Below are 25,414 nucleotides of genomic sequence, written 5' to 3'. Positions count from 1 at the left end.
GAGAGTTAACGTTTGATGAAGAATCAGTAGTGCATATGAAAGAGCTTTCACTGCTGAAATATCTTTTAATTAAAAAATCAGCATACTAAAACCTTTGCACACGTCTGGGCGTTTAGAGGAATCTAAAATTAGTTGTTTTCTTATAGATAAATTAGTTATTTACCAGCTTAGTTTTGTGCTGCTTGCTGTTCTGGATGTGGCTCTTTCCCCGCTGTCCCTGCCCCAGTTTGCCTGTAGTTAAGACAATTAAATAAACTGAAATAGGGAGTGTTTTCTAGGAGTTAAGGGTGATTGGATAAACATTCGAAGTATACTTTGAATTATGGTATTTTGGACTTTAGTAACTAGAAAGAAGCGTGGGTCTTGAGTGCTACCTCCATACAGCCCTGTAGATTTGGTCTGTTGTTCCTGCCTTCGTAGACATCTCCAGGTTCTGCAGAAGCCTGAGAGCTCGAGCTGCCTCCGAGAGATGTATTTCATCTTGCTCTGAGTTGGTTGGTGATTTTGCTGCCAGCGATCCTCAAAGCATTACTCGTTTTGGATTGTTTGTTCATGATACTGTGGCTTATGGAAAGTTCTAGGACAAGTGAGACTGATAAGACTCCAAAGGATTTTTTTTTCTGTTCCCCTTAAATCCTCGAGATACCTTTTATACTTTTCTCTGCTGAAAATAGATCCTTGGGAATAGTAAATGGAAACATTCTTTAGACTAAAGGTTATAAGTATCCGTGTCGAATTTTGCTCTTTATACTCCAGTTCTCATCGGTGGAATAACTTTTGTGAGCATCTGACCACCAAGAACAGATTGGTTTCATGGCATCACATGAGAGAAGTGCCCCTGCACAGTCTGTTCGTGCTGATGCTCTTGACGCTGCAACTTCCGATCGCTAATACTGGAGGCTTAGTGTCTTTCGCTTTTGCGTTTGCTGGGAACATTGCTAGCCTTCGGATGCTAAAGAGACAGGCCCCAGGGGGAGAATTGTTGGTATTGAAGGTCACCTACTCCTTGTTTTCTGGTCATTGAATTTTTAAGAGAGATACCTTGTGAGAATAAGGTATGGGATGAACAGTGAACAGTTTTAGAAATACATTCTGAATATAATAAGCATGCCAAAGGAGATGGGCTTTTAGTGAATGTAAATCACATTTGGTTATCATCAGGTGGTGTGGGGGAAAGCAAAGGGTTGTTCAAAACCATTCCTACAGAATAATATTACTACCAGCTTCTGTAATGTTGCCACCATGAGTTTCATTAATACCTCGCTAAAATGGTTAAGTGTGAGCTATTGTAAAAGAGAACACAGTAAGTATCACCTTACGCACCTGAAATGATGTGGAGAAGAACGGACTTACAGTTGGGCTTGTACGTTTTCTCTGCTTCTTTACTATGTTGACCTCATTCTTCCCTGGTATGTTTATCGGTGTGTGGATTCCCAGCGTTGTAACTTGTACAGCTGGTCATTCAGATTGTATGTAGCAAATGTGAATAGTACTGCGACACCATTAAGGAAAGGCTGTGCTGCTCCAGAATGACTTTCTCTGTAGACTTTTCTTAAATATTTTTCTAACTTTATTAATTGTTCTGGAGTCCTGTGAAGTAACAGGCACCAAATAGAGACAGATATTCCCTTAAACTACCCAGGTAATCTTCCTTTTAAGAGGAATTGGAGGTGAACTTATTTTTAGAGACTTATGGACTTTGAATGTCAACATTTAAATATCTAAAAAGATTCAAGAATGGGTGACAGTCTTTGGTGAAGGGAGCTCTCCATACTTCAGCACAGTCATAGGGTCTTGATGATTGTATCTCTTTCCTCCAAATTTATTCTTCATATGCTTAAAAGTAATCATCATTTGATGCTTTTGTTATACTTCCCTACCCTTCCTATCTTTCCAAAGCTGGTACCTAGTTAAATATTAGTTCTTCTGTGTTCTAGTTAATGGAGAGATCCAGACCTATGATCAACTGGAGCTCTTCCTACCACTGTTGTGAAAGAACAGTGGGCAAGTCTCACTGTGCTGGTGCAACTGAAGAACAGATGAGGCTCATCTTTGTGGTTAAGTCGTCTGCTTTTTCCCCCAGTGAGGAGCAGTCCTTCTAGATATTACTATGGGCAAAGATGGAGTGATCTCTTGTGTTAGACCATATGCCGATATAGTGCTGATAAGTAAGTGTGAAAAATGAAAGGGAGAAATACATTAATTGTGTTCTCTCAATAAGGTATGCTATCCGAGATAATTACTTCATGACAGTTTTAGTTATAGTACTTGTTTTATTATGAAATAAGAGATGGGTTTAGGAGCCTTTTATTGAAAAGACAATTGTATCAAATTAGTACCAAATTAGATTTTTGTCTTTATAAAGGTGAGCAAACCCATGAGCAGTTTTTAAATTGATGTGTTCTAGTCTACAAATGAACAAATTCTGTTTGAGGGTTAAAGAAGCTATTATTTTGTCCTTTATGCTGACAGCTTCATTACAGATTGGCCTACTGTTGGCATTAAAAAAATGTTTGGCTCCTTATGATCTTTGTGCGTGCAACTATAATATTAATGCAGCACCACAGCTCTGTTCATTAAGAAATGACTTTAAATGAGGTTGAAGCGTGTAAATTTGGAAAGATACAGATGTTAAATGCAGTCGTTTCTCTTTGTATACAGCCGTATGGCTAATAATTTCCAAGTGGCTAAAGCTCTTGTTAGCAGGAGTGCTGGTGTGTTAAGAATGGCTCTATAAATAACTTTAAGAACTGAAGTTGAAGGTGCTTCTTTTAAAGACTATTGTTAACTAAACATTATTGCCAAACAGATGGAAAGCATTCACCGGCCTGATGTTTTTAGGTCTAATTATATTATCACCAGCCCTGTACGGCTCAGTTGAAGAGGTGTATCCAGAGGCCAATTTATAATCATTTAGCCAACACCTGTTTGGGAGAAATTGACAGTCAAAGGGCACATTTTAAAAAAACCACATATGTTCTTGTGTTTATGGCCTCAATGTGAACATTGTCTAGCTGCAAACAAACTTGGTAGGAGAAGAAAGTAAATGTAAACAAAGCAGCCCTTCCCAGCCACGTTTATAGATCTTCATTTGGCCTTTTTGTCTGATCCACTTCATGCTTCCTGGCTAAGGGAGACCTGAAGAGAGATATCACTTCTGATTTATGCACATAGAGCCTGCAATTCCGAGGCTTCTGGTTGGAGAAGGAAGTTCTTTCCTTTGTACAGCTTCCATACTTTTACCCAGCGACACATTTCTATTTCAGAGAGATGTATCTTGTTTAAATAGGACTGGCATTCTGGTGAGTGGCTTAAAGGAGTCACAACTTGATATGAAAACAAATGAGATCTGAGGTACCCTACATGTCTTCACAGACTCAGGGTTCATAGAGTCCTTTTTTGCAGAGAGAGAAGACAAGGCCCCTGCGCCTCCTTTTGCTCTCATGATGTGTTAATTTAGCTGTCAGGGTTCAAGTTCTTTGAATGTGTTTCCATGCCGTGGAAGTCCAAGATTGGCGGTGAAGGTAGCTCAGAGGGAAGTTATGGGGAACTAGGTCTACCCTCTGAAAATAGGTTTAACCTGATGATCCTACCAACTCTTTCACTTTAATGGTTTTCCTTCTTCTGACGTATTTCTCTACTAAAAGATTTATATATGTCACCTCCATTTCCTTATCACCCATTATTAACTCGGAGGAGTCTGGCTCCTCTCCCACTGGTTCACTGCATAAAGCAGTATTGCAAGTTTCCAGTGGCTTCCTAATGCCTTGGGCAGTAATCCCTTCCCCCTTCTCACTCTTTATGGCTTCTCCTAGATGATTACTCTCATTTTAAAGCATTTCCCCCCCCCCCCCCCCCCCGTGACATCCAAATGATTTTCTTCTTTCTGAACCACTACATTTTCTGGTTTTCTTTGTACTTTTCTCACTATACTTTTGTTGGTTGTTGTCTATATACCTTCAATATAACAACTATGTATAATTTTCAAAATTTAGACATAAACAGTATAGCTTAGCAGTTAAAAGGAAGAACCCTGGAGCCAGACTTCTAGGGTTTAAATTTCTCCGCTGCCACTTCTTAGATTTGTGAGCATGGGCAAGTTCATAGTTTCACGTTTGATTCCTCATCTGTAAAACTGGGTAAAGCATACCTACCTCATTGGATTGTTGAGTGCATTACGTGACTTAATTCTTTAAATCCCAGCACAGTGCCTGGTATAAAGTAAGCATTTCAGTGGGGTATGTTTGTTCTCATGTCTTTAGCGGTTATCTTTGTGGAGAATACGCAAATATAAACATTTAGTTTCAGCTTATTTTCTAAGCTCCATTCCCATATTGCCATCTACCTTCCAAACTTTTATACCTGAATTCATTCACTTTGAACATTTACTATGGGACACACATAGGTTGGAGAAGACACAATTTCTGTACAGTTTTCTATTGCTGCCATAACAAATTACCACAAACTTAGCTTAAAACAACTAAATTTATTGAGTCACATGGGATAGATGTCTGGCATGGGTCATGCTGAGTTACAGTCAAGGTGCTGGCAGGGCTGCGTTCCTTACTGGAGGCTCTGGGGGAAAATCCACTTTTAAGCCCATTCAAGTGGTTGTAATCCAGATGCATCTTTGGATCAGGGAAGTAGCTGTGAAGTGATGAGGCCTGTTCAGATTCAAGATTCATTTTAAAGATGGGCCAGCCCGGCTGGGCATGGCTTAGCAGTTGCGCATCGACCTGGGATCCAGGCGATCGGGGTTCGATTCCCGGTCAGGGCACATGCCCGGGTTGTGGGCTCGATCCCCAGTCCGGGGCGTGCAGGAGGCAGCCGATCAATGACCCTCATCACTGATGTTTCTGTCTCTCTCTCTTCCTCTCGTTTCCTCTCTCTGAAATCAATAAAGATAAAAAAGAAAAAGATGCGCCGGCAGGATTTGCTGATGGAAAAAGAGGAGCTAGGATGAGTCCACCATGGAGAAGTAGGACCGTAAGAGTGTCTTAGACTGGAGCCTGAGTTATCGAAATCACTTTATAGCAAGTGGCCACATAAGGGATTTTAGATAGAAAATTGAGATTTTGGCAATTCCTGCAATTTTTTTTTTTTTTTACTTCTTAACCATAAATGTTTCATGAGGAAAAATTCTTTGTCTAAAATAATTTTTTCTTTACTTTTAGGAAATATGTTTTAAAATAAATCTAGGAAACAGTAATGTTTCTAAAATATGGTATTTTTAGAAAGGAAACCATAATAAAACCTACTTTAGATAAGACTTCTTTAATCCTGTTGATGCCTTAAAAAATTTTTATTAGGAAATTAACAATTTTGGTGGAGTCAGTTCTAGTACCTTTCCTCAAACCCTTAAAGTGTAGTTTTAAAAAGTTATGAGTTAATGTTTCATCGTATTGTGAATAATTATTACTTGTGCTTTTGATGTAGGTTTTACTTGTAATGGACACAAGGACAGAACAGACATTCATTTTAAAAGTAAGTAGAATTTGTATGTTTATTATTCTTTTTTTAGTAATATTCAAATTTATTTTTAAATTTTATTTGTATGTTTAATGATCTCGAAATTTATTTTCAAATTGTGCTCTGAAAAAAAAAAGATTTAATATTATTTTCCTGGGTGTTTTTCCGTTTTTGAATGTGCATTTATGTTTGTGGTGATCCGAGTTTATTTTACTTTTTGTCCTTCATCCCAGTTGATAAATACTCAATAGCATACATTTTAAAAAGTGTTTTAGGTAATAGAGTATGGTGGAAATAATTTGGATAAATTGAAGAATCATTTCATGTTGTTTAAATGTGTACTGTACAGTTTAAATTCATCTCTAATACTTTATGTATAATTTGTGGAGACCACATACCGCCTCACTTATGATTATGATTGCAGTTCTTAAGTGCAGACTTTTACCTTAAAGTCTTTGTGACAAATAATTGGGATATTGTTATCTACATCCCTGGCCCTCTTTTTGGTCTCTATTTTGAGTCTTTTACATAATTCAATTTGTAACTAAATGAATAAGGAAGGAAAATCCCTTCAATTTTTAAATTTTGAAATTGTCTTTGAAATGGATTGTGACAGTACACATTCTAAAATATCCCAATTTAAGCGTTTCCACATCATCCAGAATTAATCCATTTCAGATGAATTTTATATTTCTTTTTCTGATCCTTTTTATTTTACTTTATCAGCATAGCAGTAGGTCACGTTGACATATACTGAAACAAATTTCTTTTTATGAGTATACTTTATCACTGGCATTTTCCCAGATTTTTAAATCAAGGTAATGATACCAGGAACTACACACACCTGTTCCTCTGGAGGAAACCTAAAAAATCTTTGTGATTTTTTTGGAGTAGAATTCTAAAATTGCCTGTTTAATCTAGGAATACCTTTTGTGTCTCAGAAATTTGAATTGCCCTCACAATGTCTACTGCTTTAACGATATACACAAGTAAATAAAACTTAAGAAAAGGTCATAGAGAAATAACTGTGTGTCATCCTGATGACTTAGTTTGAGAGCATCTCTAATAAAAACACTGACCCACGTAATTGATTTTAATGGCAGCTTTGTGGCATCTTCCGTTCTCTGGACTCACGCCAGATGCCATCAGCGGAGCCTCCAGGGACTGAGGGGCATAGAGCAGCAGATGAGTGGTTTCTCTGAAGCCCAGAGTAACTCGGATAGATTAGTTTGGTTGATAAACACAGAGCACAGCAGGCTCCAAAGGCAACTGAGGGTACAACTGACCTTTTTGTTCTCTGTCAGGGTCTAAGGAAGAGCAGTGAATACAGCAGGAACAGAAAGACCATCATCCCCCGCTGCGTGCCCAACATGGTGTGTCTGCACAAGTACATCGTTTCCGACGAGTCGGTTTTCCTTGTGCTGCAGCACGTAGAAGGTTAGTTTGTACTTTAATTTGTTTTTGGAGCAAAGAATGTCACCTACTTAGCTTTTTAGTTTCTAGAGTGCCCTTCCTCTGTCAGTACACAAGCGGATAAAACCTATGAAACACGTGTAAGAAACTGTTGTCTTCTTCCTCTGCCTTCCCTCCCTACTCTGACTTGGGAGGTCAAATGTTGAAAGAAAACCTAGGTGAGCAGCAGATTTCACTGGAACTGCAGCACCATTCTTCTGATATACTTAATTACTTGCTTTCTCCTAGACTTGACCTGATAGGATGAGAATTCCAGGTGAATGTGTGCTAAGAGAGCCAGGTTTAATTTTACAGATTTTATTCTGTTCTCTTGTTCTCTGCTGGAAGGATATTTTAATGTTAGATGACTTAAATAAAAGCATCCCCCTGAAGAATTAATTAATTACCTCCCCTTTTAGAAGGCCTGGGTATTTGCTTGACATTTGACATGACCTAGTTGTTCTAATCTGGGTTTTTGCGAATGCAGCCATTGGCGTCACATATGGGGACAAAGCAGAGAGAGGCACACTACTCTGCTTTCAAACTATTTGTGAAATTTCGCTCTGAGTAGAGGGAACAGGTGGCAAAAATACTATGTTTTGATTTGTTTTTGCCCTTCAGTGCCTGAATTTAAATAGTTTCTTATATAAAATGATTAAATACAGCATATAAATATAAATCCACATTATAAATATTGCCTTTTGGCTTTTAAGAGGTGTTCTTAAAAATGGTGAAAAAAATTAAATTTTCTGTATTTCATGAAGGTGTTGCTATTATTTTTATATTACTGAGAATAGAGGACTATTGTGCTTTACTAATAGGCATAACATTTGAATTTAATGCATTTTCCCAGGAAAATGAGCCATTGCTTTGCAGACTGAGGTCTCTTATGAGAACTAATGCAAGATTTTTGACGGCAGTAAACTATTAATATTGTTTATTATGAAGTACAGCACAAGATAACTACAGATGGAGGGAAGACCTCCATATGTGGTACTTAATAGGAAATTCAGAAGGGGCTCCATGGTCTCTCAGGTATTAAGAGAGTTAATTGCGTGTGTGAATTGGATAACTAATTCACCTTTGTTCAGACATTATAGACAGCTTTTATCTGAGGATACCAGTGCATTACAGACATTATTGAATTAGAGGTCATGTCATCTGATAGCAGAATACAACCACCTCTGGTGTGGAACAAAACTAACTTGTGCAGTAATAATCCATAATAATTTAGAACAAGGTCAGTAGGATGAATGTAATTATAGCCAATGTGCTATTACCCCGGGTGGATTATTCATGTTGGAGATTATCTGTGGCAAATTTTCAATCCTAGTTTACCCCTGCTATTTACAACTTCCTCTTCCTGTTCTCTTCCTTCTCCAAGCCATACTTCAGTTTTTCTTCTGCCGTCTTCTCACCTTCCCTTATACTCTTTAAAGCTGATATTTCAACCGAATTTACTGCAGCATTATAGAAAATCTTTATAATCTGTCTTAAAGACACAGACAGACTGGTTTTCAAATTTTCCACTATTTTAGATTATCTTTACCAAGTCTCATTCAGTAGGTGGAGGGGATTTGGGTTCTTGAATGGAGAAATGACATCATAAGATCTGTGCTAAAATGGAAGCAGTTATTGTAGAGATTTAGTTGTAGCTATAACATTATTCCAAGAAATACAGAGTGGCCAAAGGAGTTAAAAGAAGAGGAAAACTGTGACAAACATTATGGGTAGATCCTATAGGACTTAGAAAATTGTCAGATGTAGAAAGAACAAGGGAGAGAAAATAACCCAAGTTTGGTCCAAAGCTTTTCTCCCAAAATGGCTGAGAAGTCAGAAAGAGGAAGTGATTTGGGGGCAAAAATAAAGAAGTTAAGCATCTTGAATTTTAGATTTCAGCCACTCATCCAGGTGGAATTCGCCTAAGAATGAATGAAACTTTTCTTAGAACTTCAGTAGATACTGTTCCCCGCTGATCCCTGGAGCTTTACGCTGTAGATACTGTCTACTCTGTGATGGTGCATCTCATTCTGATGACTTACCGTCTGAGTTAACAAGCGTTGACTGAGTGCCTGTCATGTTCTGCACACTGTGTAGGAAGTACATGTGCAAAGATGAAAAAGACTTGGCTCTGTCCTCACAGTAGTCACCCTCTAGATGAATTGAAACAACACATGCTTTTTTGGATTGCACACAGAATTAGGCATTACTGTTAGTGTGCCACAGTAGAGGTATATGTGACAAGGGGTGTGGATATTGTTGTCAGAAGACTAAGAAAAGTTGGAATCAGTGCATAGCTCCTTATATGAGTGAGTGAGTTTCAAAGCCACCTGTGAATCTTTAAACTTCAGTTTGAATGTGGGGAGATAAGAAAAACTAAGTATATGTAGTGAGGACAGAAAGTTACCTAAGAGAAAATGATGGGAAAGTTCAATGCCATAATGTCCTGTGCCACTAATTATTATCAAAATGGAAGAAGACTGTTAACCAGGTCACTGGTAGAGGAGGTGTATGAATATTTTAGGATTAACATTATGACAGTTACCCCTTATGGAGCAGTTACTCTATGCTATACTACCTGGAGCTTTTTATGTATTTATTGAATTTCTCTAAATGAAGTGAAATGTGAAGTAGAAAGAGTTTTTTTGGATGCTTCCATTGACCTTTTACACATACAATTGTCAGTGATTATTCCCCTTAAGATTTAGTTACCCTTGGTATATGATGCTTAATAACAACATTAAAAATGTGCTGAAAAAGTTGCCTTCACCATATTAATAGAGGGTTTCATTTAAAAAACAACATGTTTATTGATTTCAGAGAGAGAAAAAGAGAGGGAGAGAGAGATAGAAACATCAGTGATGAGAGAGTCATTGATTGGCTGCCTCCTGAACCCCCTACTGGGGATCGAGCCTGCAACCCGGGCATGTGCCTTGACTGAGAATTGAATTGTGACCTCCTGGTTCATGGTTCGACACTCAACCACTGAGCAACACTGGCCAGGCTAGAGGGTTTCATTTTTAACACATTATTTCTCATTTTTGGAAGCTACAGTTATATCTTCACAAAGTGTGCATCTGCAATTACTGTTTTTAAGATTTCTGGATTAAATTTAACTCTTCTTTCTTCTTGTAATACTGTTTCTAGTCAGTAGAGCTTTTGTAGGGTTTTGATACTTATCATAGTTTGTTTATTCAAAGACTCTGATTCGCAAAAGAGGTTTAGTTTTTAATGGTTAAACAAAAGAAAGCTAAGGTGAAATATCTGCCTAACAAGTATTGCTGGTAAAACATTGGATTATTGTTTGTTTGTTTGATTTCTATGATTTATGTGAAATTGATTTTTATGTTTTTGGTTTTTATAGGTTTCTGATATATATCATAATTCAGAATTAGAATTACAATAGTTTGCCTCATTAATGGCTGCCCAATTAATATTTCTCAGTTGCATTACTTGGTCTCATACCACACATGATGTGTATGGGGAGGGGAGAAAATGGGCAAAATATTATTAATATGTCATTTATAATGGCATAATTATATACCAGATGCCAAATCTCTCCTCTAATCCTGGAATGGGCATTTTCAAAATGCAATAATATTGTTGACTTTTTTCCCCCAGTAAAGTATACAATTTTAAGCAGTACTTATTTATGAATTTCCACTTGACCAAGGGGCCATGCTTGAAAAAATTATTACATAAACAAATCAGAACACAATCATATGTTTCTAAAGCTAAATTATATTTAACTTTAAAGCAGAAAGTCAGCTGTGAGATTTCATATTATTTGTTATAACTAATTTCCCTTCAAAGGAAGAAATAGGTTGTCATTTCAAAAATAATTGGTATTAGGAGTTATGCTGAAACTGTACTCACCAGTCAGCATTAACAAAAGATACTTTATTAAAATGCTTGTCCACCAGCATTCTGGGTATATTAATGTGTGGGTATCATTGAGTGGCTTTTAATTGATTATTAGAATGCTTTTTGCTTTTCTAATAGCTTCAATAAGTAACCATTAATTTGGGGATGTTAAAAATTTTTTTGTTTTTTGTTTTGTTATACTTGTTCACAGGTGGCAAACTCTGGTCATATATCAGTAAATTTCTAAACAGAAGTCCTGAAGAAAGCTTTGACATCGAGGAGGTGAAAAAATCTGCACTTACTAAAGTTCACCTGCAGCAGCCAACTTCTAGTCTTCAGGACAGCAGCAGCTTTGAATCCAGAGGAAGCGACGGTGGGGCCATGCTTCAAGTTCTACCTTTGAAGACTAGTCTTACCCAGAGCTCTCAAGATGATAGCAACCAAGACGATGATGGCCAAGATAGCTCTCCAAAGTGGCCAGACTCTGGCTCAAGTTCAGACGAAGAATGCACTACTAGCTATTTAACATTATGCAATGAATATGGGCAAGAGAAGATTGAACCAGGGTCATTGAGTGAGGAGCCTTTCACGAAGACTGAAGGAAATGGTGCTGATATCAAAGCTGCTGAAGGCTTCCCGGCGCACCTTGCTGCTGACAGTGACAGCCCCAGCACTCAGCGGATAGCTCATGAGCTTAAATTCTTCTCTGGAAACGATGACCTGGAAGCAGTAAGCTCTCCAAGGACATCAGATTCCCTCAGTAGATCTAAAACCAGCCCCATGGAATTCTTTAGGATAGACAGTAAGGACAGCACTAGTGAACTCCTAGGACTTGATTTTGGAGAAAAAATCTATAGTCTAAAGTCAGAGCCTTTGAAACCATTTTTTACTCTTTCAGATGGAAACAGGAGTTTTAATATTAGTGAAAGCAAGGTTATAGCTCAGGACACTATTAGCAGGGGCTCAGATGACTCTGTCCCAGTTATTTCTTTTAAAGATGCTGCTTTTGATGATATCAGTGGTACTGATGAAGGAAGGCCTGATCTTCTTGTAAACCTACCTGGTGAATTGGAGCCAACAAAAGATGGTGCAGCAGTGGGGCCTACTAAGTTTACACAGACTAATGCAGGCATAATAGAAAGTAAACTGTTGGAAGCCCCCGATGTTTTATGCCTTAGGCTCAGTGCTGAACAGTGCCAAGCACAAGAGGAAGGCTCAGAGGAAGTGAGCGGTCCCTCTAGGCTTCCATCTCATGGTATAACCGAAAAACACTATGTGCAGGGTGGTCCTGGGATGCTATTTGTAGCTGCTGTTGATCATAGTGGTTCAGGAGACATGTCCTCGATACACAGCCTGGATCCTAACTTTCAAGGACTTGGAGTGGTCGAGCCGTTGGTGACTGCACATGATGCAGGAGAAAGCTTATTCCCTGCTTCTGACCCACTCTCAGGTGCTCATGAGCACAGTGCAGACACGGGCACCGTAAACGCTGAAGAGGTATTGCTGTTCACAGATCAAGCTGATGGCTTGGCTGAAGAGGAACCGGCTGTGTTTCAGAGAGATTCTGTGACTAGGGGAGCGAGTGGGCTAGCCCTGGAAGGAGACAAGGAGATACATCGGATTTTTGAGGACCTCGATAAAAAATTAGCACTGAACTCCAGGTTTTACATCCCAGAGGGCTGCATTCAGAGATGGGCAGCTGAAATGGTGGTAGCCCTTGATGCTTTACACAGAGAGGGAATTGTGTGCCGCGATTTGAACCCAAACAACATCTTATTGAATGATAGAGGTCAGGAACTTTTGCAAATGCATTTCTTTTTATTCGCTGTTGCTTCCAATTAACTGAGTAGGCGTTTTATCTTGTAATTAGTATCTTCATTTCCTATCTAGAGCTTCATTATCAGTGCAGCAAATTCACCCCCAGTAATAGCTTCTAGTACTTAATGATGCCATTATTCTTAATGATACTGTTTTTAGCTACAAAAGGAGTAATTACAGTTCACTTCTGCAGAAAATGGAAGAGAAAAATGTTTTGATTTCTCCTGTCGTTTTGTTTTTAGGACACATTCAGCTAACGTATTTTAGCAGGTGGAGTGAGGTTGAAGATTCCTGTGACAGCGATGCCATAGAGAGAATGTACTGTGCCCCAGGTTAGAGCCGTCTCCTACAATGCTTCACTTGAAAAAGTAGTCCGGCAGCTCTCATTTCTTTATGGAAGGTGTAGTTTTCACTAGCAGTTTACATATATGTTGGATTTGGTTATCTCTTTAATCCTTCAAAACAGGAATTTGGGGGACGAAACCATTATATAATCTGTAGTGTGCGCGCTCGTGTGTGTGTGTGTGTGTTGTTAAATGGGTTTGTATTTCTCGTGGAACTGGCAATGTCTTAGGAATGTCTTAACTTCTTAGTGTTGGAAAAGACCTTTAGATACCCTGAACCTTTTTAAATGGATGATTTTTTTATTAAGATGTGAGAGGCAATTGGTTAAACAGGTAAAATTCCTAAGGCTAAAAATATGGATAAAATATAGAATTTTTAAAAAAAAGCAGTGTTGTGACTTCAGTGATGAGCCAACCTGGCATTTTAAAGATTTTTTTAAAGAGTTTTTTCTATGTTTGAGAAACTTTTGGAAGCATATTCTTCTTGTTTTAAAATAGCCTATTTTGCCAAATATTTGATATAATAGGCTTCTCTTCCTCTTACGGTATGTATTGTCTTAATTTTTAAAAAAAATTAGAGGTTTATTTCTGGAGGTGTTAGATCCTTTGTCCATAATTACAGGTCACATTAGCGTACAAATTATATTTGAGTTAGTTTCTCTTTGTCAGATAGGGCTATATTTGAATCCAGAATTTGTTCACCTTTTGCCTAGCATTCAGCCTCTTTGGATGGCCAAAGTTTCTTCTCTTGTCATCCCACTGGCTTTCAAAGGAGGTTCAAGCTGATTATGTTGACATGATCTGCTTAGTTGATTAATACAGTGTTTAAGTGCTTACTAGCTAACCCGTGTGTTATTGATGCTCACATTGTTTCCCTGCATAATGGGAAATGATTATAATTAGGATTGAAAGACCTATATTGTTTTTAGTTACAACCTTCATTGTTAAGAATGATTTTTGTATTGGGGAATTTCAAAGTTTTTCAACTTCCAGAGCAAATATCCTAAAACTTATTTTCTGAAAACAATGATTTGGATTTTCTTCTTACCATTACTCCAAATTAGGGCTCTTTGTTTTTATGTCTTCCCAGGGACAATAGAGCTTGCTTACATTTTTTTGTTTCTCTCAAATACATACTATTATGCTGGTTTTTTGAGACCTTGTTAGTGTGATTTAGTGAATGGAATAACAATTTTTTTCATAGTAAGATCATTTTGTTATGCTTATCTGGTTCTTTTCTTTCTTCTTCTTCTTCTTTTTTTTTTTTTTTAACAGACCCTCCCCTTTTCTAGTTTGATGAGAAATAACATTTTAGGTACCAGTGTACATAAATAGATGTATTAATTATAATGAACTGGAGGTTTTAGAATCAAAATTAAATCTGGGGATTTTTAAAAAATGAAATCCTGTTAAATCCTGAAGTCAGGTGCAGTATACACCTTACATCAAAACCAAATGTTTAATGTTTGTAACTGATTCATTATTTCCTACTAGTGTTGTTACGTTCTTATTGGAAACTCTGTAGGGTTGTACTTTGTCATTCCAGCTGGTTATTTTTCTTCAGTTTAAAGTAGTCATGTTTACTGGAACATTATAGCATGTTGACTTGCTGAGAGCTTAAATATATGTGGAACAAAACCATGCTACATTCATCAATAGATACAACTTCCAATTTTATATACTGAAATACTGAATTTAATACATCAGTATCCAAGTTCTAATTTTTAAGCCGTTTTTCAGAAATCACAATTCTTACAGTTGACCAGCAGGTGGCAGTCTACCATTAATGGATTTTTGCTCTCATCTTCCAGGTTGTCCTTCACTAACATTCAAAAAAACCTGTAATCTGAAGAAGGGCTTTGTTTTAATTATTTGCATAAAAGAATTGTGCTTTCAAGTTTTGTGAGTTGCAAAAGTGTCCTAGCATTATGGTTTGCATTGAACATGTGGAAAATCCCTTCATTCCTTGGACTTATTAATTTGTTTTATCAATGGGATAAAATAAAACCAATAATGGCCTTAACTGAAGAGTAATGCTAGTATTCTAATTTAGATGATCTTAAACCTAGAGAGTTACAGGACTCCTTTAAGTGTGTCTACTCCTGCCCCTTGCTTAAAATGCAAGAGGAATTGGAGCAAAAATTTATAAATTACTGTGTCTCAAAATGGAATAGCAGTCCTACCGATAAAAACTACAAGTAGGCTTTCCTCTTTCTCTCACAGGGGTGGGAGTAATGATAATATACTAGTATGTCAGCACTTAAAAATCACAAATCAGTGAATTCAGGGGGACATAGAATACTCAGTCCTCTTTTGATCTACCCTTAGAAACACTAAGGGTTTAACTAAGTCTCCCACACACCCCTGCCCTTTCATTTCCCATCTCTAACCTTAGTATTATTGCCCGAGTAACTCTAAAGCATATTAAGCCGCTGATGTTTGCTTAGAAAGTAAAGTTGTCATAAGATTATGATGAGAATGATTCACTTCTGTTTAAACAGTGTGCAACCTCTACCCCTACTGCTCCTGCCTCCTGGGAATCCTTATCACGTATTTGTCCTAAAAACATTACCCACCTGCCCTGTCCTTTATAGTATCAGCAGTGCATCTTTTTATCTTGTGGATGATGTGCCTTTATATTTTGAGAAAAATTTCCAGTAACAGATTCGATTTACATGGACAGAAACTTGAGCAAATGCCAAACTAGCAGGGGGGCCATTATTCTGCTCTATAAATAAGTTTTAAAAAAGAAACACACACACACACACATGCATACACACACACAGAAACCTGTGAATCAACATGTTTTGGTCTAATTGAAGGGAAAAGCAAGATAGATAAATTTTGAAATGCAAATGATCACCTTCTGTTATTTAAGTATAGTTTCTGCCAACTTTTTGATCATAGATTTTAAAAAGCCATAGTCATTTCAACAATGCATACTACCAAGGATGTCTGATATTGACAAGCTTCTATAACAAAATGAAGAACGTCTTTTAAAAAGTTGCCACTTTTTATATTAAAGAAAACAAATCCAACAACAAAAAGACAAAAACCATGGAGTGTTCTCTATCTACATCTGTGAAAAAGCCAGCGAATAAATGGCTGCAGCTGCAGGCCCATCAAGAGGGTCTTGAGAATACGAATTCACTGATCAAACCCAGCCCTGTTTTCAAAGTAGAAGCCCTTCCTTTTAGGTTCACTTTGTACCCTTAGATTATCTAGGATGACTCTCTAGAAAGGTTTTATTTTAAATAAACATCATTCATGGTAAATGGGTTCCTTTCATACCAGAGAAACAGAACGTGGTTCAGGAAGAGAAAGGGCAAAGAAATAGTCCCCAAAGTAGTAATACATTGTATAGCATGACAATGTAAGTATAACAGTGTGTAGTCTCCATAGTAGGAGACTTTGAGATACTGTATTAAGAGACTTTTAGACAGGCGCCCTGTTTCTCATTGTGAGAGATTATAGAGTAAAAGCTGGCGTAAATTGATTGTTAGCCTCCCCAGGACTTCCTTGTAGTTGCTCTGATTTTATTTCTCTTTGCACACACATATGTACACAAAGGATTTTGTGTATTTTATCATTGGAGTGATTTATCATATAGAATAATTTTTTTGTTTGTTATAGCACTTTAAGTATGATAGAAAAATAAAATGTCAAGAAAATATTTTTCTTTTATTAGCATTTTTTTTAGCAGTCTTGACTCATCATAAAAAGCAGCTAGAAAACAGAACCTATAATATTAAGCTTATAAAATACAAACAACTGTACTTGACAGTTTAATATGCAGCCTAAGACAAGTGAGTAAAATTGTTCATATCTTTGTTATTATGCTAATATTATCACTTAAGTTTCCCCATTCGTTCTAGTCTTAAGAGGTTGAGATGGTATCCTATCAGTGTGTCCTTCACCTTTGTTTTCCACCCCGTTGTAAGCCTTGAAATTTACATTAATATTTCTCACTGAGTACTTTTTAGACTTGGGGATTTATAGGTGAATATGTGTGTAAATTGACAAAGTCTAAAATGCTCTTTACGGCATCCCAGTCTCCATGCTCCCAGATGTCAAATGACAGCTTTGCTCCCTCTCTCAGGCGATTTCACACTTGGAAACAGCTCACAGCTGACGGGGAAAAGTGAAACAGAAAAATCATGCTAAACACTATCTCCGAAGTTCAGTTTTAGAGCATCACAATTATTTACTACCATGCTATGCTCTTCTAGCCTGACTTTCAAGTAGTCCATGAATATATTTTTTGAGAGTAGTCTCCCCTGTCCTTCTCCATAAATATGCTTTACACACAGTTTGTTGCTTTTTAAGCATGCTGCTCTGTGTGATAGTTATGTATTTGATAACTAGATCTAGGACTCAGACCATGAATGGTTTAAAATATCATGAGGCCATCCTAAGTTTAAAATTTAGAATATTGAGATGGAATTGAGAATTACTAAACCTTGATATTGTCCCATATCTGCCATTAACTCATTGCATGATCTTGTTTGCAACTTACTTAAGACTTTCCAGGCCTTACTTTACTGGTAATAAAATAGATTTGTTGAGTATAAAAAAGATCACAGGTGTCAAATCACCTAATTCCCTTCTTATACAAAATTTAGTCAAAATTCACATCCATCTTATTAGGGCAAGAATTTTTTTTACTCAAGGAAAAATGTTGATTTCTTGTCTAACAGTAGGAATAAAAGAATTATTTTACTTTCTAAGTATGTATTTTTACTCATAGAGTTTGTACATAAAGAATATATTGTGGAGCCGGGCCAGAGTGGGTCAGTTGGTTGAGTTGTTCTGTGCGCTGAAAGGCTGCCGGTTCAATCCCTGGTCAGGGCACATACCTGGGTTGCGGGTTCGATCCCCAGTCAGGGCACCTGTGGAAGGCAACCAGTCCGTGTTTCAGTCACCTCGATGCCTCTCTCTCTCTCCCTCCCGCTTCCTCTCAGCTGTCCTCAGGTGAGGATTTAAAAAAAATATGTTGTAGAAATGAGGGATTTATGGAAAATATTTTTATTTAGAGGGAAAAAGCTGAGCCAACTTTTGAGTAGGGTGAAATTTGAATGCCAGGATTCTCAGCAGACAAAATTGTTTAAAGAAGAATCATTTAGATCTGAGAATTTTGGGGCCCTGGGTAAACTTCATTAAAGCATGAGGAGTCTAATTTTAGAGAGTTGATAGAGAAAGCAAACAAATATGGATGTCTATTTTGAAATAATAATGATATAACCAGGAAATACAGCTGTATCCCTGGTGTAGTCTTTTTTCCCCCCGAAGAAGAAAGAAGAAAAAGGCAAGAGGTAGTTTTTAGAAATAATTTAAAAAGAGGTAAAATATTTGTGGTTAATATTTAAACATTATATTTCAAACAGTAACTCTTTTGTTTGATTTACCCTTAAGCAAAACTTCAACAGTATCTCTCTTGTACATAGTAAATGTTTTAGTGTTTTCCTTGAATGATTGATTAGCAAGTACTTTTAATCTTTTACCTTCAGTTGCTATTGTCATAAAAATGAAATCTGTATCTTTGAGAGAGAACCAGTAACTTCTCAAGTGTGTGATAGAACAGTGAAAATTTTACACTAAGACTTCCCTGATGCAGTTCCTGTGTATTGAAGAAACTTGTGCCCTGAGTATAGAGCCATGTTAGGATAAGCAAGAAGAGCTTCAGCTCAACTCAAGTCTCAGTTGTCCAGGCGAAGCCCTTCTGATGGAAAGATTACAAGGGCTGCTTTATAAAGGTTTGAGGTTCTATACCCTTGGGATCCATCCCTAGGTGGGACCCCTGTATCCTGGACCCCTCACAACCCCTTGATGATGGGCCAGTCACCTTCGCCTCCATGGCAAGGCCACTCGTTCTGAAGTCACGCTTCTCATCAGGCCAGAATGTGATCTGTCCCTAGTGGTGGGAATGAGCGAGTGATAGCAATGTGTTCAGCTTCTGTTGTTTGGCACCTTAGTGAATAACACATTGGGCCCTCTCAAGAGAAGAAATTCTTTACCTGTTAGAACTAGAGAATTTGTAAGGGTGAAGGAATTGATACTGTGTTTATTTCACCTCTTCTCTATGAAAAATTATCCCTGCACATTTTATAATGTACCTGATATTGGAGAATGGAGAGTTTACTTGAGCTTGAAACTATTAAAAGGAGGTTAATTTTAACCTCTTATTTACTCCAGACCTTTTTATTTATGATCGTGGACAAATTTCTTGTTTAGAAGAGGACCACAAAATTAGATGCAGTTTTGAGTAATAGTTGCAGTGTAATGTTCTTAATTTTCAGGTCTAAATTGATTTTTGGCAACTATTCAGTTAATTGGCCTCACCACCATATCATTTCATTTTATTTTTTTAATCCTCACTGGAGAATTTTTTTAAAAAAATTGATTTTAGAGAGAGGAAAAGAGGGAGAGGGAGAGAGAGAGACATCAATCAGTTGCTACCCATATGCTCCCTTTCTGAGGATCGAACCCACAACCTGGGTATGCGCCCTGACTGGGAATGAAATCCACCACCTTTCAGTGTATGGGATGGTGCTCCAGCCAACTGAGCCACACTGGCCAGGACTCCACCATATTACTTTAAAGAAGAAAGTGAACTCTCTTTACCTCTGATATTTAACAAAGAAGGTGCAATGCTGGGTTAAACATTACGTACCTGAACTGTTGGCTGGCTACTTTGACCAAGTCATCAGTTCTCCGCCATGTAAAATCTTGTCATTTTGAATCTCTGTGAAGTAACCAGGGCTTACTCCTCCTAAGCAATTATTCACAAATACTTCCTTCAAATAAATGTTTTAAAATGGTAAGATTTTTAAAAATTAATGATGATATTGCAAGTGAAATTCCCAAAGTTCCTTCATAGCCGTGCATGTAGCTCTGCCAGCCTAACACAGCAGCAGAGCAGCAGAGAGAGGGAGCTGTGCCTGTCATTTTCAGTTTTTAGTTAGCCTCTTTCCCATCAATCAGCTTTAATGGCATTGGTTGGGTAACACTGTGCCACCCGATGGCTCTTCAGAATGGAGTTGTTGTGATGTGATCAATGGAAAATGGAGCATGCTGTTGGTTTTTTCCTACTAGAAATGCAGGGTGAGAGAGTGAGAAAGATTGAATAGAGCTCAGAATTATAATTATAATCAGTCAACCAGAAGTCACATGGTAGTTACCCATTTCTTATTTTATTTCACAAGAAAATGGTGTAGTAATGATACCTATAAGCTCCCTTGAACAAGTATTTCTTGGCTCTGGAATGCTGAATCAAGTTAAATCAAGGAGTTTTGACTCAAGTTGTGCAGATAATTGCAGGAAGGCTCAGAGCATGGTTGCCAGGTCACCACGACAACAAGAAATGTAGAGCCAGGTAGTGGGGAAAAAAGCAGAATTCGGTATTTTGTCAAGTCTATCCAGAATTAATTGACGGTGGTGTGTACTTACATCTAGTTTCCCACCTATGACAAAACAGGCCCAGGGTTCCAGGTAATTAAATGACCTGAAAACCAACTGAATTAATGCTGTAGAGTCAGGAAGCAAGGCTAGAGTCCTGGATGAGCCAAGAAAGTGTGAAAGGTGGACCCAGCACCACACCCCTCCATCACCAAGTGGCCACCTGGTGAGCAGGGCCCCAGCTTTGCAGACTTCTCTCTGCAGAGCACTAGCCTGTCATTGACCCTGTCTGGAAGACTCTAAGGAACTGGAGTAATGTGATACAGGCAACTTCTAAACAGCCCAAATACCCGCCTTGCAAATACGGCATTTGAATAATCATTTGAGTACAGTGTTGGAGGACTTTATGCAATGTAGAAATGCTAAGTGGGCAGCCAACGTTTTCGGAAATGGGATAAAATTAGCAAAAAGGAGGAAAATGCCCATTTGAAAGGCTAGTGTAGCAAGTTTCAGGCTCTAGCTAGCCTCTCACCCTGAGAATTGAGATACTCTGTACCGAGACATGTGAGACCCTGGGCGAGTAAATATCTTCTGTCCAAAGTAGCTCATTTCAAAGGCACAGTATCTTTCAACAGTTGTACACCAACAGACTAAAACTTTAAATTTCTAAACTTTGATGACTTAGGCTATAGATATTAGAGGAACAATCCAGATTTGGAATTAAAATGAAATTTTATTCTCATAGTTGGTGTGGCTTTTAGTTTTGCTTTCATTTGCAACATTTTGTCTTGTTTGTGGAAACTTTAAAAAATATGTCCTTTATCTAAAATAGTATTTTGAGAGAAAACTAGGTAGTGTGGTTGTCCTTCAGTGCACTTGAGTGAATTTGATTTTGATAACATTTAAATAAAATTTCTAACTGATACTAATTATGTCACCAGGCCAGCAGCCAGATGTTATAGCCAGCTTACACATTTACAGCACATTTCATCTCCTTGTGTGCCTGGATTCCTTACTTCGATAAGGGCCGGGGGAATCCTTGAGATAGCTCCCAACCTGTCTTCTTCCTGCTCCCAGGGCTTTTCTGCCACATGCCATTTATGCCAGAACAAACTCTAGGGATCGTCATCTCTGCAGAGGGGAGCACTGCAAGGTGTCCCTCCAGCACCCCACTGTAAGCCACCGTCATATCTTGCCTGGACTACTGCAGTCATCAGCTGACTGACTTCCATACTCACCCTGCTTTTATGTTTCATCCAGCAGGCAGACCGCACTTTAGATAACATCTGAAACTTTCTAGCCTATCACATGTAAAAGTGCCCAATGGGACCTAAAGAAAATGAGTGTGGTGAGGCCTTGTTACGTGCTTTGAATGCCTTGAACAGTGCTACCAAACACAAGATTGATGTATTTATTCAACAAACATTTATTAAGTGGCTCCTGTTTCCCAGGCACTGTGTCTAGGAGTTAGAAATAAAAGAAAGACATAATTGGTGTAATGTTGACAGTTACTCTTGAAGATTTATATATATAAAAGAGATTACCCAAACAGAAGACACATACTATTGGTTAAGTAGGACATTAATAGATCTTGATAGGTGAATAGTTGTATTTATAGAATGGTAATTTACCAAGCGAACAAAAGATATGCTTAGCTGTCCCTTTTCTAGTGGTTTGGTTCCATATAATGTTGGATACAAAAAAATTCTTTCTTCTGTGTTTCTTTCTCTTTGCTCTTTAGTCATCAGCTGTAGTGGAAGACTAATGCTCAGCTCCTGCATAGAAAATCTTTATACACAGCAAGAGCTGGTGAGAAAAATTGACTAGAATTTTGTAATTCTAGCCCCTTTCAATTAGCAACAGATGCTGCAGGGAAAGGCTGTCTGTGTCGGAACACAGCACTAATGTCTCCATGCTCTAGCTGACATGGAATACTCCTTGCGGAGAAGGTCGTGCTTTTCCTCTGTCCACGTATGTACGTCAGCATGTCACTAATGATAGGTCAGATTTTTTTTGTTTTGTTAATCTTTCTTTACTCCTGTCTAAGGCCATTAATGAAGTCTGACTCCCTTGGAAGGAAGTTAACAAATTTTTGATCATTTACAACAGCATTTTAAATCTTACTGAACACTTATAGAATTTATGGAAAATTTAGGCACTCCCAACTTTTTTTCTGACACTATAAAAATGTACATGGTGTTTAATTTTAAGGTTTATAAGAATGTGGCTTGGTTTTCATATGTCTTATTCATGGAAGAGCTGCCCTTTATTCCAAAAGCTAATGTATTTTGTTACTTATGGTTCTTTTCTAAAAGAAAGAGTTGGAATTCTTTAGGTTAATTTAAAAAAATTTTAAAAGTTATTTTGGAGAAAAAAAAAATTATTTTGGGGAAAAAATGTGTTTTAAAAATATTTAGGAAAAAAACTCTGTGGAATTAGAAAAATGTATTTTCCTTCATCCCCAAAATATACTTACTGCCCATTATCATTTTAATGTATTATATAGATCTGTGCCTTTAAAATTGTTCTGTCCTTCTGATATTTGGATAAAGTGCTATGTCATTTATGTGACAAATTCTTCTAGCATCTAAATGTTGGTTTAATTTGACTATTACATAAATACTTATTTGCAGCAATTGCTGCTTTTTTATTGAGACTTATATAACCTCTTAATAATAGTTCCACAGTTACTATTACTTTGAGAGTGAAAAGAAATAAGGCTTCTAAGATTCTCTTTATAAAAAAAAGTGTAGTTAAGGAAAAATAAGTTTCTATGTTGTGTTAGAATCAGAGAATTGATAGTGCTTATGCAAGAGTTCTCTGACTTTTACTAAGCTGTTCTCACATATTTGATGTCCTTAAAAAATTCTAGATGATTTGAAATCTAATCTGGAGCTGATTCTGTCTCCATTACATTGAAAGGTGGTAGCAGTTATGTTTAGTGACAGTGGTTCGTTTCGCCTGCCACCAGGTCGCTTAGGGAAGGGAAGAGCGGCTGTGTGTAGATAGGAGGAAAAGGAACAGTGAGGGATGCTAGCTCATTTTAGCATAATCCTGCTCTTCGGGCATCTTAAGTTAATGGAGGGAGAAAAAGTTATGAGAAGGGCTCACGAGTGCTTTTGAGAACAGTTTCAGGATCATAAAATACAGGTAGGAAGAAGGTTAGAGGTCTGGCTGGCCTCATTTTCAGAGGAGCTCAGTGACGTGCCGAGCCAGGCTTGCACAGCAGCATAACTCGAGCCCTGTCAATACATTTCTTTGGCTCAGAAAGAAGAATATGTAGGATTCTTTGATAGCACCATCCCTTTTTGAGTTTTTGTGGGAATAGCCTGAGAATATGTTTTTTCTTAGGGTGTGGTTCCCCCCCATCACTTTGTTCGATGCCTATAGCACTGCTGCACCTGGTGAGAATAAAGACACTATTTTACTTACCGCCCTGGAAATTGCAAATCAGAATGTAGTGGGGGTGGGGGGGCATGCATAGAAACTTAACACATTGGGTTTTATAGGAAAAATATTTTGAAAATTGACAAAGCAGTGGTAAAATTTATCCTTTAAAATGTTTCTTCTTTTTTTTTAGAGAGATTAAAAATAGTTAAGGTAGGATTTTAAAGGGATTTCTCAGCTTCGCCACGTTTTATTGTTAAAATAGCCTCACAAACTTATTTGGTATTTATTTCTTTAAGTTTTCTACTTTTGAAGCTAGACACATCTACCTGTTGGTGTTTGTAGTAGCTATCACGTAGCTTTGTATATAAATCAGTACTCTTGGTTTATGCTTAAACTTTTTATATAGATTTTGCAAGTAAAGCAGTTTTAGAGAAGTGCTTTTGACAGCCACACACCCTCAGACTTCTTTTTGTCAATGTAATTTCAGGGTCTGTCTTTACAGTTTTAATCTAAGAATTAGAATTGGGGCTAATGTATAATAATATTATGTTAATATTATACTATAATAATAGTAGGGAATATTCAGATTGGAGCTCATCAGACACTGTGGCAGTTCACATTTGGTGCAGTATGTTGGTCATTACCTCCCTGTTAAGGACTCTGGCAGAAAATTGCGAGGGATTTCAAAGCAGCATAAAACCAATGAACCTAGTTCTTAGACTCCTCAGTTGAGCAAGTTCACAGAAGCCAATGAAAGAATACACCTTGTCTGTCTCCTGAAGTGCCTCTCAAACTTTTCTGCCCAAGTGCTTCTGATTGTAGAGGTGATATGAAATGGGTACCCCAGGGGACTAGTGAAATATGATCCTGAAGTTCCTTTGAAGTCTTTTATCTTGCGAGTCCATGCAAATTTTACATTCTGTTCCATAATAGATCTGTGTTTCTTTTAATAGTAAAACAATATCCTGCTCCCTTCCACACATATAAAAATCTTTATGCTCAGGAAGATGTACTGTGCTTATTTGGTAGTTTCAAGGACCCCTCCCTCCACACATACACACAGAGTGACACATTTCACTGCCCCTTCCCCCCAGACATTCTCAGCAGTGATATGGGAAACTGGCATAACATGTCCCTTTTGATGGTCTAGGCTACACTGGTAATGGCACTTGGATCTTTGGCTGAATTTAAAAGGAGCCTTTATAAATTGCTAGCCATTGATTATATTATGTAGACTTATCTCAGTGACCCTCTGCTCAATTCTAACAGGAAACCTTTCTGAGCAGAGACTTGGCCTGTGGCTTTAGTCTAGAGCTTTTCAGGGCATGTTGTTAGATCCTATAAAACCATCTTATTAATTTTCACAACTTCTGATTGGGTCAGATGTTCCTCTTTTCCCAGGATGCCCAATTACTGTGTTCTCCAAAGTCACTCTACCCAAATAAGTTCTCCATAAGGCAGCTTGGAAATTTCAAATAATGTGTATAAAATATTAGACATAGTTGCTTACATATAGCAAGCAGTCAGTAAATGTTAGCTGTTATTTTATTGTTGCCATTACCATCATTGCAGTGTGTGCCTACTGTGAGCAAAGCAACAAAGATACACAGAAAAGTGAGACTTGTTGGTAGCATATTCAAGACAGATGGCTGACCAATGATTTTGGGTCTTGACTTGTGGAA

General features: G+C 37.7%; 1 protein-coding gene across 4 annotated transcripts in view; it reads left to right on the top strand.

Annotated features, from left to right (window-relative positions):
- The window catches only part of RPS6KC1 (ribosomal protein S6 kinase C1), a 110,513-nt gene that overhangs the window by 71,349 nt on the left and 13,750 nt on the right, over positions 1-25,414 (top strand). For 3 of the 4 annotated variants that reach the window (XM_087827858.1, XM_087827857.1, XM_016224606.2), the window contains 4 exons: positions 5,437-5,484; positions 6,774-6,906; positions 10,997-12,574; positions 12,846-12,935. In XM_087827858.1, the coding sequence (XP_087683984.1) occupies positions 5,437-5,484; positions 6,774-6,906; positions 10,997-12,574; positions 12,846-12,935 (1,849 nt within the window). The remainder of the gene's footprint in view (positions 1-5,436; positions 5,485-6,773; positions 6,907-10,996; positions 12,575-12,845; positions 12,936-25,414) is intronic. The other variant, XM_087827856.1, reaches the window with a different exon arrangement.

The sequence above is a fragment of the Miniopterus natalensis genome, chromosome 19, assembly GCF_054644295.1.
Source record: "Miniopterus natalensis isolate mMinNat1 chromosome 19, mMinNat1.hap1, whole genome shotgun sequence".
NCBI lineage: Eukaryota > Metazoa > Chordata > Mammalia > Chiroptera > Miniopteridae > Miniopterus > Miniopterus natalensis.
Note: the sequence above shows the minus strand (reverse complement) of the source record. Positions and strands in the feature narration are given on the sequence as shown.